This window comes from Rhopalosiphum maidis, chromosome 4, assembly GCF_003676215.2.
Source record: "Rhopalosiphum maidis isolate BTI-1 chromosome 4, ASM367621v3, whole genome shotgun sequence".
Taxonomy (NCBI): domain Eukaryota; kingdom Metazoa; phylum Arthropoda; class Insecta; order Hemiptera; family Aphididae; genus Rhopalosiphum; species Rhopalosiphum maidis.
The window spans coordinates 1,777,689-1,791,267 of NC_040880.1; the positions used below are offsets into that span (position 1 = coordinate 1,777,689).

Below are 13,579 nucleotides of genomic sequence, written 5' to 3' on the forward strand. Positions count from 1 at the left end.
ACAGAAGTGTCAACTCTAGATTAGAAACAGTGTATCTTTTGCACATTTAATAATATTGTAAGAGTATAAATTAAATACAATAAGCATTTAAGATATTGAAATCATTATAAGATAGGCGTTATAGTGTGTTATTGCACATTTTTATAAATTAGCTGATAAACGGGAAAGATGCCGAAGCCCTAAGATAAATATTATCTATAGTCCTCGCATTGTTCGTCCCTCATTACATCCACCCCCGGTCACATAGTAATACCTTAAACTGTTTTGTTTTGTTATTTCTCGAACTCGCGGAAAAATTTTACGACGACGAATATCAACGGGTTGAACGTAAAGCGTAAAACAATACTATTATAATGAACACGCACGCATAACATACTATTGTGGTACGCGCGCGTTCGTCAATAAATTATTCGTCGCGTCGAAGTCTCCCTGATGGCGGTGACGTGCATGTTCGCAGGACGATTTTCGTCGCGTCCTTCCAAGGACGATGACGATGACTGGTTGTGTGATATACCCACGCGGAGGTTTCACTTTCGCCGCGTACACGCCTCGGTCGGTCTGGCCTAACCTAGGTATATGGATCGGATTGGACTCGGACCAAGACTCGATGACCCGCATACGATTATCGTCGCCGGACATTGTCGCGTCTGCAGTACCATTATATTGTTATTAAATTGAACGGTTGTTCCATCGCCGGGGCTGATATGGCATTCTGGTCGCGCGGCCATGTCTCCGTTACGACACGGCCCTCTCCCCTTGCCCACTTGGCAATCGGCCCCTGTCCGGTGTCAATCGCCGGTGGGTGGCACAATATCCGTCGCGTTCGATCATCGAATCTACAGTGTAGGGGCACAGCGAAAATGACACATTGTGGGGGCGTCCACAGACCACTATATAACCGTCGCCGGTGACCGTTGTCAATCACATCCAATTCGACTCTCGAGTTCATCCGGTCTTTTCCGAAAAACAACACTCGTCGTCTTGTCACTTTCGCAGTAACCGAACAAAAAACATCACCGAAAAAATGGCATTCATCAAGGTAAGTACCAGTATTATAGTAATGCAATTATTATGATATCTGACGACCGACATCTGTCGGCGTGCTATTTCTCTTACACATTTTATCGATTTGTCTTTTCCTCGTCGCAGTCTTCATTGGTATTGGCCGTCGTAGCAGCTGTCGGCCGTTGCGAACCCAACGTACTCCCCGCCGTCGCCCCAGCCCCGTACGCCTATCCAGGACTGTTGCCCTACTCAGCCGCGCCCGCCGCCTACCCGTACGCCACTTACCCGTTCAGAGCGCCGTTGTTGCCGGCCGCTTCCCGTGCCGTGGCGGCTCCACTGCAAGCGTTCCCGGCGCCTGCCGCCCGCTTCGCCGCCGCTCCGTTCCCGGCCGCCGCCGCCGTAGCACCGTTCCCGGCCAGCGCCCCACTGGTCCGCGCAGCCGCGCCTCTTCCCGTGGCCGCTGCACCGTTGCCCGTGGCCGCCGCGCCCGCCGTGGCCAAACTCGACTTCACAGACGCCTACCCGCAATACCAATTCGCGTACACAGTCCGGGACTCGCTGACCGGTGACGCCAAGGACCAAGAGGAAGTTCGCGACGGTGACGTGGTCAAAGGCCGCTACAGTCTGATCGAACCCGATGGCAGCCGCAGGACCGTCAACTATTACGCCGACGACGTCAACGGATTCAACGCTGTCGTCCAAAAGGACGTGCCAGTCGCCGCCCCTGCCGTTGTCGTATAATGAATGACTGACACCGCCGTATACGATCATCGCCGCCACTGACTCCGCCGGACATAATCTCTATACCTATATATATATATATATATATATTGTACGTGTATTTTTATTTTATGTTTGTGTTTTCTTTTTGTACATAACTTTTTTCTCGCTGTTATATTGTATTATCTTCTATATATTTCAAGGCAATAAATAAAGTTTCTAACTCTTAAACATATTATATTATAAATTACGACTGCGTACATTATTCACACTAAACAAAGATAAATAACACCCTCTATATACTACTTATAACCGTAATACGAGTATTTAGTGCGAAGTCGTTGTTGTGACTTTAAGTTTAAGCCGCCAACCATGTACCTCATCGCAACGTATATAGGTTAACAGCAATAACTCATTATGAGGAGTTGTACTTAGATTTTCGTCTGTAATCGATCTATAAGAGCGTTATTGATTGATGTGTTTTATGAAAGTGATGGCTTTGAAGGTTCAGTCTTTACAAAAAACAGTGTAAGCCCGTTCATTAAAACATTTCAGAAAGCAGTTGAAAAAATTACCAAGAAGCATTATAGAGAAAAACAAATTAAATGTATTTATGTTATACTGACAGCGATGATATTCCTTCCCAACGATATTATGTTTACCATACTGTAGAGTGTAGACATCGATCTATGACTTGACAAATCATGTAATTTACATCATAGTAAATAATAATTATTACTGATCTAACCACTATAAATAATATCATATTTATACTCTAATATACACTTTTCTAACTTTATAATGATTATTTCAATAAACAATGAAATATATTATTTTCTGAACAAACTTAATGTAAATATAATTATTATAATTGTTGCTTAAGCTTATAATTGTACCGAACACTTAATGTATAACGTTTTAATTTATATAATATTATTTATTATCAAAAATTCAAGTCGTTGTTGTTACTTTGTTAGTGTGGACTGAACACAATCCTCTCCATAGAATTTATATTCTTATATTATTAAACAAGAAAAACCCCCACTTTATACCTACTATATACTCGTCAAGTATACCAGTTTTTGCAGATTAGGTGATTTATTGGTTTTTTGGACGTGAAATAATGTGATTTCATGGTTTATATCATAATACCAGCTATAGACTTTAACGCTGATATATTTGGGTACTTTTAAGACAAAATTTGATATCATTTTCGACTGCGATTTGTTTGCGCTTCACAGTAGTATTTCACATCCTATTAGTTGTTACAAGTCATTACCTTGTGATTAGGAACTTTAATCAAATAGACTATATTTACTATACTTCGAGATTTTTGGATTACATTTTTAAATAAATTTAAAGTTTATTAGCACGCTAGTCGTTACATATTAGTGGATTATTTTATTTATAATGGTATCTATAACTGTAGAATCGATATTTAAACTGGATTCACTTTGCCGTGACAATGAATTAGTTTTTGTTTTACATACTGTCATTATTTGATATTCCATATTACCATAAATAACATTAACATAAGACGTAAAAACCATTCTGTTTATGTGTATTTTTATATAAATACAAATGTATTCCATAGCTCTGTTTTCATAATACAATTTAGAGTGGGCTTATTATATTTCTTTTTTGTATAAATAAATAACGCGATTTATTTACATTACTAACCTGTTTTGAAAGGTGGTCTTAAAAATTACATTAATATACTTTAAATTTACATATATATATGTCTATAAATAAGTAACTTAGGTAAATAGGTAACAAAATTTATTTAAATTTGTTTTAAATAATATAATATTGTATACTAATATGATAATTAGAAAATGAATCATAAAGTAATATTTTTAAATTCCTATACTTCCTATACTTCCTATACTATAAAAAATAGGTACCTACTTTATAACTTATATCTCCATCTGCCACATACACTACGGTAATAGCAAATTACTTTGTGTAGATATTTTATTTATTATACTTATAATTTAGACTTATTTGTAAGACATTTTTCTTAACTCTTCCGTTACTGACTGAAATAATAGTAAATAATAATTTTTAATAATTAAGGTTTTAAGAGTGTAGTATCGTTTGAGGTTTTTAGCTCAAAAAGTTTTAAACGATTACTCTAAACATGTTTTAACACAGTAAATTGTAATTTGTTTTTTGATAAATATTTATGTCCACGTCCTCGAACAATCGCACCGATTTGTTTCAATCTCGTTCATCCGGTATGTTACGTCTTTTCTATGATAACTAAATGAACCATACTGAGTAATTATTATATTTTTTTTTAAGTTTTATAAGCACTTATTTTGAATATCACTACAGTAGTAAACTAATATTGACGTGTTTTAACATGTAATTAGGTAATTATCGGATCGTCATGATGACAACTAGGTACCTTAAATATAATATGACGTGTAGACGAATAAAATAATAATAATTTTTAACTCGACCGATATTACTGATAGGTATATCAGTCCGTTTTAGTTTGTCGATAATACAATAAAATATCTGCAAACAATATAATATTTATATATGTTTGCGTTTTACATTTGGTACGTTTGGAAATTATAATAATGTACCTATTGTATAATATTATATATTATATAATACCTATATTATCAATTAATAATAAATATACTCATCAAATAATATAAAATTTAAAATATTTTCTTCCGATTCCTTTCACGTTAATATGTACTGACATTATCATCTCATATTTTATTTCATTGCAATTAAATATAAATTCAACATTAAATCATTATATTTTTCTTATATAATACCGAACAATACTGTATGAGAAATTTCGAGTTTATAGACCAATTTTATAACTTATAAATTATAATGCACCGTGTGTCATATACTAACTATCAATTATCATTATGACATCAGTACATTTTTTCGTGTAGCCTGTACTTCTATAACATTCAATATCGAAATCCTTTCCATACGAATGTACCTAACTATCGACACGCGTCACGATCTATCGATAAGTCATAAATTGTTTAAATATCCCATTGTACAATATAATACCATAATATTTTTTTATTATTTTCCAAATAGAGATGATCCGTATTACGTCTCGGGGCATTTCCAGTTTCCGATTTTAATATGGCATGAAGTGATATTTGGTCGTCCTTACAATATGTAATTATAAATCGGTTTGCGCTACTGATCCTAAATTATTATTATTGTTATAGTTACGAAAGGAAGGATCGCTGTACACGTATAATATAGTCGGCGGAGGTGTGTCCAGTACGCAACACTGTTTTAATATTGTTATCGCGTATATTGTTATTATACACAGTATAATATTATGTGTGACATGTAAGCGCGATTATGCGTCTTCGTCGACGACCGCTATTGTGTAACAGCCTCCCCCACCACCCGTATGCCAACATTACTATACCGCCCACCCATAACAAGACGCTTTAATTATTACATAATTTTTTATTCCCCGAAAATGCGCATATTATACTACTGTGTATTATATTTTATGATCATAAACAAAATCTGTGCTATTATATTATTATGTGGAACCGTCCGTATAATGATTGTGTTCTGTGTAATTCCACTTTGATACGAACATTAAAAAAAAAAAAAAATTGTGCAATGCTCGTGATGTTATTTCGGCCGATATAATATGGTTAGGCGTGTAGAGATACCTACGAATGTATAATAATTAATAACATTATCTACACTCTATGCAATGTAACCGACTGGCAATGAAATAATGTAAATGCGAATTATTTGACAGTTATTATTTTGCACTTATATTTATGCGTGTTAATGAGACTCTCGCGATACAAATGTTAAGTATTTGTCCATCAACCAAACGTGGTTATATTATAGAACTTTTTTTTTTAACTCACGTGTTCACTGCGTGTGAAAAAATCGATAACCCTTGTACAACTGTGTATAAACTATTGGCTTGAAAAACTAATGGAAGTATTAAGTGTTTTAGAAGCAAAAGAGATTTTTTTTTTTTTGGTAACTAAATATTTTATTTATAAATTACAACTAATATGGTAAGTAGGTACTAGATAGTCGATATTAAGAAAGTAGTGGAAGTAATATTTTTCACATACAAATAAATTATAAGTTTATATGCATTATATATATATATATATACCTAATCTCTAACCTAACGTAACTTATATATATATATATATATACTAATGAGCATATATCCTTTTATTACTATTAAGTTAAAAACATTACAACTATAGATAGATGAACATTTTAATGTAAAATTGTATTTCATATTTCTATAATTGGATAAAATTAATATTTACATACTATTTTATTATACAATCTTGTTGTTGCTATATTTATATGGTTTAAAATCAAAATATTTTCTAGCTTAATTTAATCTGACTAGATATTAAAAACAAATTATTTTTAGTTGTTCGCTTTTTAAGGTATTGTAAACCACAGTCACTTAGTTATATACGTAAACACTAAGAATCCATTGATTTTCAATGAAAATTAAAATGTAATCCTTAAAAATTAATTTAATACAGCGAATAAACATTAATCTACCTATACCTAGTAAATGATATGAATTAATTTTATACATTTGTAATGGTAATTTTAACAATCACCAGAATACTTAATACCTTATAAAATTATAAATAATAGTTCATGGTGTTTCATACAAATAATATATTGTACATCAATTTATTTTTAACATGTAGTATTATAATGTTATTACTTATGTCTAACAAAAATATTAAAAAAATAATGTCATATCCTATTGAAAAATATTGTTAAACGAAAATATTACAATATTACCTATAAGAAAACGTAGATATAGAATCTAGACTGCAATATTATTTTTTAACGGAAATTTGTAAAATTATTTATTTTAAGTGACATTATATCTGAATACCTGCAGAATGACAGTGTATCACGTCTTCATGATTGATTTTTTCACAATAGTAATGTTTAAATACGACGAAATATGTTTAAATTGCATTTAAACTAATTTTAATTATTTTTAGTATTTTATTCAACTCGAAAATTATACATCGATTTTAAACGACCTAGACATTCTTCCAGTCGAGGACGGAGGAATGCTAATGTTTTTTTACTTATCTAATGAGGTAACAATGGTATTGTTAGTATCAAATATTTTAGATTCTCAGCAAATAGAAACGTATTTGTATTACGGTATTATTTCTCTTAATTATGAACAATTCTCCATGGGCAGCAAAAAATTACTTTGGAAGAATAGTTCATAGTAGCCCTGAAAATCGAATGTAGTTGCTACTTATAAAGGATTATTTCACTATATTTGTGTAGTTTCCTAGAGCAAAAGGAAAAATAATGGAAATGTTGTAAAAGTTAAATCATTTTAAGGTATCGTGGTTTTCATTTTTATCTAAACTTTAACGTATTATTTTTTTTAATTCGACGGTTTGCTTTAAAACAGTTTAATAATATAAAAAACCATGGTGATAGTCACTCGTCATCTGTATTAACTCTTTTTTCTAACTTTTTTTAATGAACATACAGTTTTGGATTAATTTATTTTTGTTTTCAAGTATTGTAAATTCACAGCTATACTGGAAAATAATTTTAACAACAGAAAGTAATAGCTTAGCTATTGTTTAGCGTTTTGTTAGTACATTTTACTTTTTAATATACGAAATATAGTATTATGAATATATTAATTTACCATTATAATAATAGTTATAATATTAAATGTTGCAAATAATGGGTTCGTTTGGTTATGTATACGAGTGGATATAAATGATATTTTTACATGGTAGCTCGCGTCTTTCTTATATAATTTAACAATATTTTTAATTTTAGGTCAATCACGGAACGTCACTGGATTTTATCACAACATGAAAATTATTCAAGAATGCGACTCAAACTTTGTCCCAACTATCATTTTGACAATCATCAAAATGCTAGTAATTTGAGAGACAACGCCGGTAAATAACATATTATTGTTTAAAATAAATTTCATAAATATATAAAAAAAAAAATCTATATTTTTTCAATGTATGTATAATATTTGACTTTATTATTTTTTCTATATAATAAACCTTTAACTATTAAGTATTTACATAAAATTAAATTGTATCACTTTATGTTTAGGCGGTGGTATTAAATGTATGATGGATTGTCCGGAAATACCGCCTTGCATGCCACAAGTAGCTGTTCGAAGTTTGGTAGAAGAAGATGGTGAAATGTTGCCCGATGAAGATATAGCTTCATATAAAATGAATTATCCAGAGTAAATACATTTAAACATTTTTATTTTTCTAGCTGCAGTATATTTTGATTTATTAATGAAATGTTAAAATATTTAATTTCTTTTTTTAAATTTTAACACTGAAAATATTATAATGATATTTTTATAAAAAAAAGACTGAACTATTAAATCTTTATTTTTTTTTAATAATATATAATATAGTTTTAATAATGCTTACCTGTTGAATTTCTATGTATATTTTAGGGAGGACAATGAACGAAAAGAAAAGTTAGTTTTGTCAGTTGACTGTCAATTAGTAACTTTGATGAGCGTAATAAAAGGACGATTAGTCATATCGACAACACATGCGTACTTCCATGATTTAACCCCGATCACGGAGGATTGCGATAGACATGATTTTAAGGTAAGATTTTAATATTGCTTATACATTAAATATTATTCTTGACCAAAATAGAAATTTTGTTCACATAATTTAAACATTTAAAATAAAATTAACTACTAATATTAAAATGTCCCTAATGCCTTTACTAGGCAAAAATATATAAATTATGAAATTTTCCTTTTTTTTTATTATTATTAATTTAATTTGTTGTAAAGTACATCAAGTGATTGTAAAATATAATTTAGCTTAAATTATATTTTACAATATATAAATATGAACAATGAACATATTAGTTGTTATTTAGTTATAATATTAAATTCTGATGATGAATTGTAAGAATAAAATATGTCTTATAATATATAGTATATTATTGCATACTATATAATTATATACATATTTTAATATATTGATTAATGTTTAATGATATTCGAATACTTAGTAGGTATGTTATAATTTATAAATATTAATTAATAATTTAGACCACAAAATTGGACATTTATATGATACGTATTAATGTATTAATGTATAGATATATTTGTATTTTGTATACTACTCATATAGTATTTAATATAATTAGTGTTTGAACATTTCATTAAATATAAAATTTTAAAATATTTCAGTATTTTAATAAAATTTGTTTTTCTTTTTTAAAAAAGTTTATAAGGAATTTTATAACATGATTAAAACTACAAGTTATGGACTATATTATTATTAATTAATAAATAATAAAATTATAATCAATATTTGTATTAATAAAAATTAAACGTTTCACATTCTTATTACTTCAAACACTAAATAATATACGTAAGTGCATCAACATTATTTATATTATTCTCAAAATCGTTTATCGTATTATACTTTTAGAAAAAAAATTGTATTATTTGAAAAAAATTATATATTTATATTGACCAACTTCAGCAATTATATAATTAAAATTTTACATTAATTAAATTATTTCCTTAGTTCATTATATTCTATACATACGTCTATAAATTATCATTTGTATACACATTTCCTTAAAGAAATAATTAAGGATATTAAATATATATTTTCTTTAAACCTTATACAAAAGCTTTATTTTATTGTTAAATACATTTAATGGAACTTCAATAGATTAGTTAAAAATGTATATAAAAAATTAAAAGTTAACCGTGTATAATGTATTTGTATTATTTATTAAAAATAATTACTAACTAATAATTACAGATAAAACCAAAAATCATGTGTTCCTATTAAATCAAACAACAAAAAAGTTTAGAAAACAATCGATTTAAATAATAATACTATAATGGAACTATAGTTTTTCTATTTTCTTTAAAGGCAAGTGCGCACATCGTATTACTCTTTGTGACAGTGAAATTTACAACTGGACATCATTTATTCATAGGAGTACTAATTATTGGCAACATTATATAGTATGTCATGTCCTTGTGTCTAGTGAAAGTAATATATATCAAATTATACAACCCAAATTGTTCAAATTGGATCGTATTATTCGATTCATATTTTTAGCTACTGATACATACTTAACTAAATAACTATTAAATAGATGTGTTTCGGGTGTATCAGCGATACTGTATACATAGCATGTCACGTGTAACTAATTTTAAAATAAAACATCAATAAAACATCTCATTGTTGAACAATAATAATCGTTTCAGTTGCATTCAGTTGTTAATATTCGAAATTTAACGTCTCAATGTATGGGGGTGTTTTACAATTAAAAAACATTTTATAAATGTACCATAATGAAGCGCATAGAATTTTAAATTATATGATGATATTATAATATGTGTGTGTGTGTGTGTGTGTGTGTGTGTTGAATTCAATTTCAAATAATTATTATAAATATATGCATTAATAATGCAATTAAACAATTAAACATATTGATAAATATTCATCTGTTTATTTTTAGTGGTCCATGACCAAATTAAGAGATGTATATTTACGACGATACAATCTACGTAGAAGTGCTTTGGAATTTTTCTTGATGGACCAGTCAAATTATTTTCTTAACTTTACAACAAAAGTAAATATACAGCAATAGATTATTAACTATGTATTAGCATTTTTAAATGTATATATTATTTTTTTTATGATTTTAAGATTCGTTTGAAAGTATTGACTTCAATTTATAGCGTGCATCCACCTAATTTTTCATTTAATAGTAGTCGACACCCACAAGACCTTTTACGAAAGTCTGGCTGTACACAGAAGTGGGTTAATAGAGAAATTTCAAACTTTGAATATTTAATGCAAGTGAGTACTACTGTATAGCGTCAGTTAGGTTTATCGTAAATTGTAATCAAATATATGATTCAACTAATAATTATTTTTTACGCCCAGCTGAATACAATAGCAGGCCGCACTTACAATGATCTGTCACAATACCCAGTGTTCCCGTGGGTGCTAGCTGATTATAAATCTGAAGAACTAGATTTGAACGATCCAAAAACGTTCAGAGATCTATCTCGACCCGTGGGTGTTGTGAATCCCAACAATGAGGCTGATGTACAAGCCAAGTACAGAAACTTCGAAGACCCAAACGGAGTTATCGGAAAATTTCATTATGGTACACACTATTCAAATTCTGCTGGTGTACTCCATTACTTGGTTAGAGTTGAACCGTTTACTTCTCTGCATATCGAGCTTCAAAGTGGGAGGTTAATTTTATTTATTTATAAATACAAAATATTATGACTCACATATTATTTTTCATTAAATTATATTATGTGATATTATTACCGAAAAATTATTGTGTATCTAACAATATTTTAGATTCGATGTGGCTGATCGTCAGTTCCATTCCATAGCGCAAACTTGGAAGCTTTTAATGGATACGCCAAATGATGTCAAAGAACTGATACCGGAATTTTTCTTTTTCCCAGAATTTTTAAAAAATATGAACAAGTAGGTTTTTTAAATAATAAATAGTATTTTAACTTTTCAGTAAAAATAAAAACTGAAAATATATATACTATATTCATAAGATAATATATATATATATATATGATATATTTAAGTGTGTATTTTTAAAGAAAACAAATATTATTTTAAATAAATTGTATTATAGTTTTGATTTGGGTCGTTTACAATCGTCTAAAGAAAGAATCGGTGACGTTATTCTTCCTCCTTGGGCGGACAGTCCCGAAGATTTCATATACAAACACCGAAAAGCTTTAGAATCTGAATATGTGTCGAGTCATCTTCACGAGTGGATCGATTTAATATTCGGATACAAGCAAAAAGGTCAAGCTGCAGTGGATGCTATGAATGTTTTCTATTATTGCAGGTGACTTTGACGACGTCAGATAAATGTTCATAATCCTTTTTCTAACGTGTAATAATTGTACTATATAGTTACGAGGGAGCCGTTGATCTAGATGCGATTGTCGATCCCATAGAAAGAGAAGCCGTAGAAGGCATGATTAATAATTTTGGACAAACTCCAAGTCAGTTGTTAAAAGAACCTCATCCACTAAGACTATCGTTAGACAAGGCATTAGAAAAAATGATGAAATCGGATCACAAAAAACCAGATCTTACAATGATGCTGTCAGAATTATTCACGTTTTACGTCGAGGTACCTTTAATAATTATTATGATGAACGTATAAACGATAAAACAAAAAATACAAATTAGCACTAATTGTAAAAAACACTTTTTTATAGATAACGGACAATAAACATCCAATGGTGTTTTTGAGTCCGCCTCGGTCGGGGACTAAAGGATTATTACAGACGTTTATGACTGACGATACATTGGTAACAGTGTGTGATAACTCTCTGATCGGCAGGCACTCGTGGTTGCCATATGACAGACATTCCAATAAAGGATTCACGCTTGAAGTGGACCAATCGCATATTTTGCTAAAGTAAATTATATTATTAATTAATCAGGTTTTGGTCGGCTTCTAGTAGAATGCGATAATAATGTTGATCGTTTTTGTTTTTCATTTGCAGAGGTAAAAAAGACCCAAGCGCGTATCCAATGAGATCTTCCTCGTATCATCCGTCCATTGAAATGAACAGTCACTTGTTTGCAGTATCTCACGACGCCAAATATTTATTCACCGCCGGCCATTGGGACTACAGCGTGAAAACGTTTAGTTTTTCAAAAAACAAATACGTGTCGTCTGTCATAAGACACTTTGGTAAACATGTTACAAACGGCTACTCAATGAGATCGTTATAATAATACATACATGTATAATCGATGTTTTGATTTCAGACGTAGTGACATGCTTGGCACTAGACTCCTGCGGATGGTACATGATAAGTGGCTCGAGGGATTGTACTTCGGTCGTATGGGATGTTTCAAATGCAAACAATACGAATCCTAAGCCGTTCCAAACGCTTCTCGGCCATGATTTGCCCATCATCTGTGTAGCGATCGCTACGGAACTGGATATGGCCGTTTCTGGTTCACAAGATGGCACCGTAAATGTATACAGCATACATCAAGGGCTTTTGGTCCACTGTCTCACCCCTCTAGGATGTGTTTCCCCTCCGTCCATCGTAACATTCGTGGCAATTTCATTTCAAGGACATATCGCTTTTTCGGCTAAAGATAAAGTACGATAGAAGTATCAATTTATCTAAACTTTTATGTAGTTATACTTACACATAATATGTAATCGTTTATAAGTATATTCAAATTTATTGATAGTTAAAAATACATTTTATGGCTTTATTATTTTTAGAAAAACCATTCCGTCCATGTATTCAGCTGTAACGGTGACAATTTAGGTTCAAAATACGTAGCAGCTCAAGTTACTGGTATTACAACTATAGGCGACTGTTTAGTAGTGGTCGACGATGCAGGAGATCTAACGCTAAGTAGACTACTAGGGTAAGTATAAAGGAATGCTTAAAATGACGTAGTTATGTAAACTAAATTTTATAAATTTTATAAAATTTTAAAAATTTTATGTGTACAAACTAACACTGCTTGGTTTCAATTTAAATGTCGGTAGCATAACAATATATATTAAATATATTATAGTGGATAATCAATAATTGTTAAACATTAGTCAATACCTAATTGTTTTCTTACGTTTTTAAATACAATTTTAAAACAAAAATTAATTTATGACAACAGGTCTGGATTATTATCATTACTAAAATTAAACATTTTTCAGCCATTAACTGTATTCCCTTAAAAACTGTTTTTGAACCAAAATTATATTAAAAGTGATTGAAGTAGAATATTATATAGTTTGTGGTTGGAGCACA

At 30.4% G+C, this 13,579-nt stretch overlaps 2 protein-coding genes across 2 annotated transcripts in view; both read left to right on the forward strand.

Annotated features, from left to right (window-relative positions):
• Positions 1–13,579, forward strand: part of LOC113550325 (neurobeachin-like protein 2) — a 108,351-nt gene that overhangs the window by 93,038 nt on the left and 1,734 nt on the right. Inside the window, exons 34-46 of the mRNA XM_026952072.1 lie at positions 7,555–7,679; positions 7,846–7,984; positions 8,207–8,366; positions 10,261–10,374; positions 10,452–10,604; positions 10,692–11,008; positions 11,124–11,255; positions 11,419–11,637; positions 11,706–11,928; positions 12,017–12,219; positions 12,308–12,498; positions 12,576–12,919; positions 13,048–13,196. Coding sequence (XP_026807873.1) covers positions 7,555–7,679; positions 7,846–7,984; positions 8,207–8,366; positions 10,261–10,374; positions 10,452–10,604; positions 10,692–11,008; positions 11,124–11,255; positions 11,419–11,637; positions 11,706–11,928; positions 12,017–12,219; positions 12,308–12,498; positions 12,576–12,919; positions 13,048–13,196 — 2,469 coding nt within the window. The remainder of the gene's footprint in view (positions 1–7,554; positions 7,680–7,845; positions 7,985–8,206; positions 8,367–10,260; positions 10,375–10,451; positions 10,605–10,691; positions 11,009–11,123; positions 11,256–11,418; positions 11,638–11,705; positions 11,929–12,016; positions 12,220–12,307; positions 12,499–12,575; positions 12,920–13,047; positions 13,197–13,579) is intronic.
• On the forward strand, positions 908–1,946 carry LOC113550331 (larval cuticle protein A3A). The gene is made up of 2 exons (XM_026952078.1): positions 908–1,039; positions 1,150–1,946. The coding sequence occupies exons 1-2, from the start codon at positions 1,025–1,027 to the stop codon at positions 1,744–1,746; spliced, it is 612 nt and encodes a 203-aa protein (XP_026807879.1). The 5' UTR covers positions 908–1,024; the 3' UTR covers positions 1,747–1,946.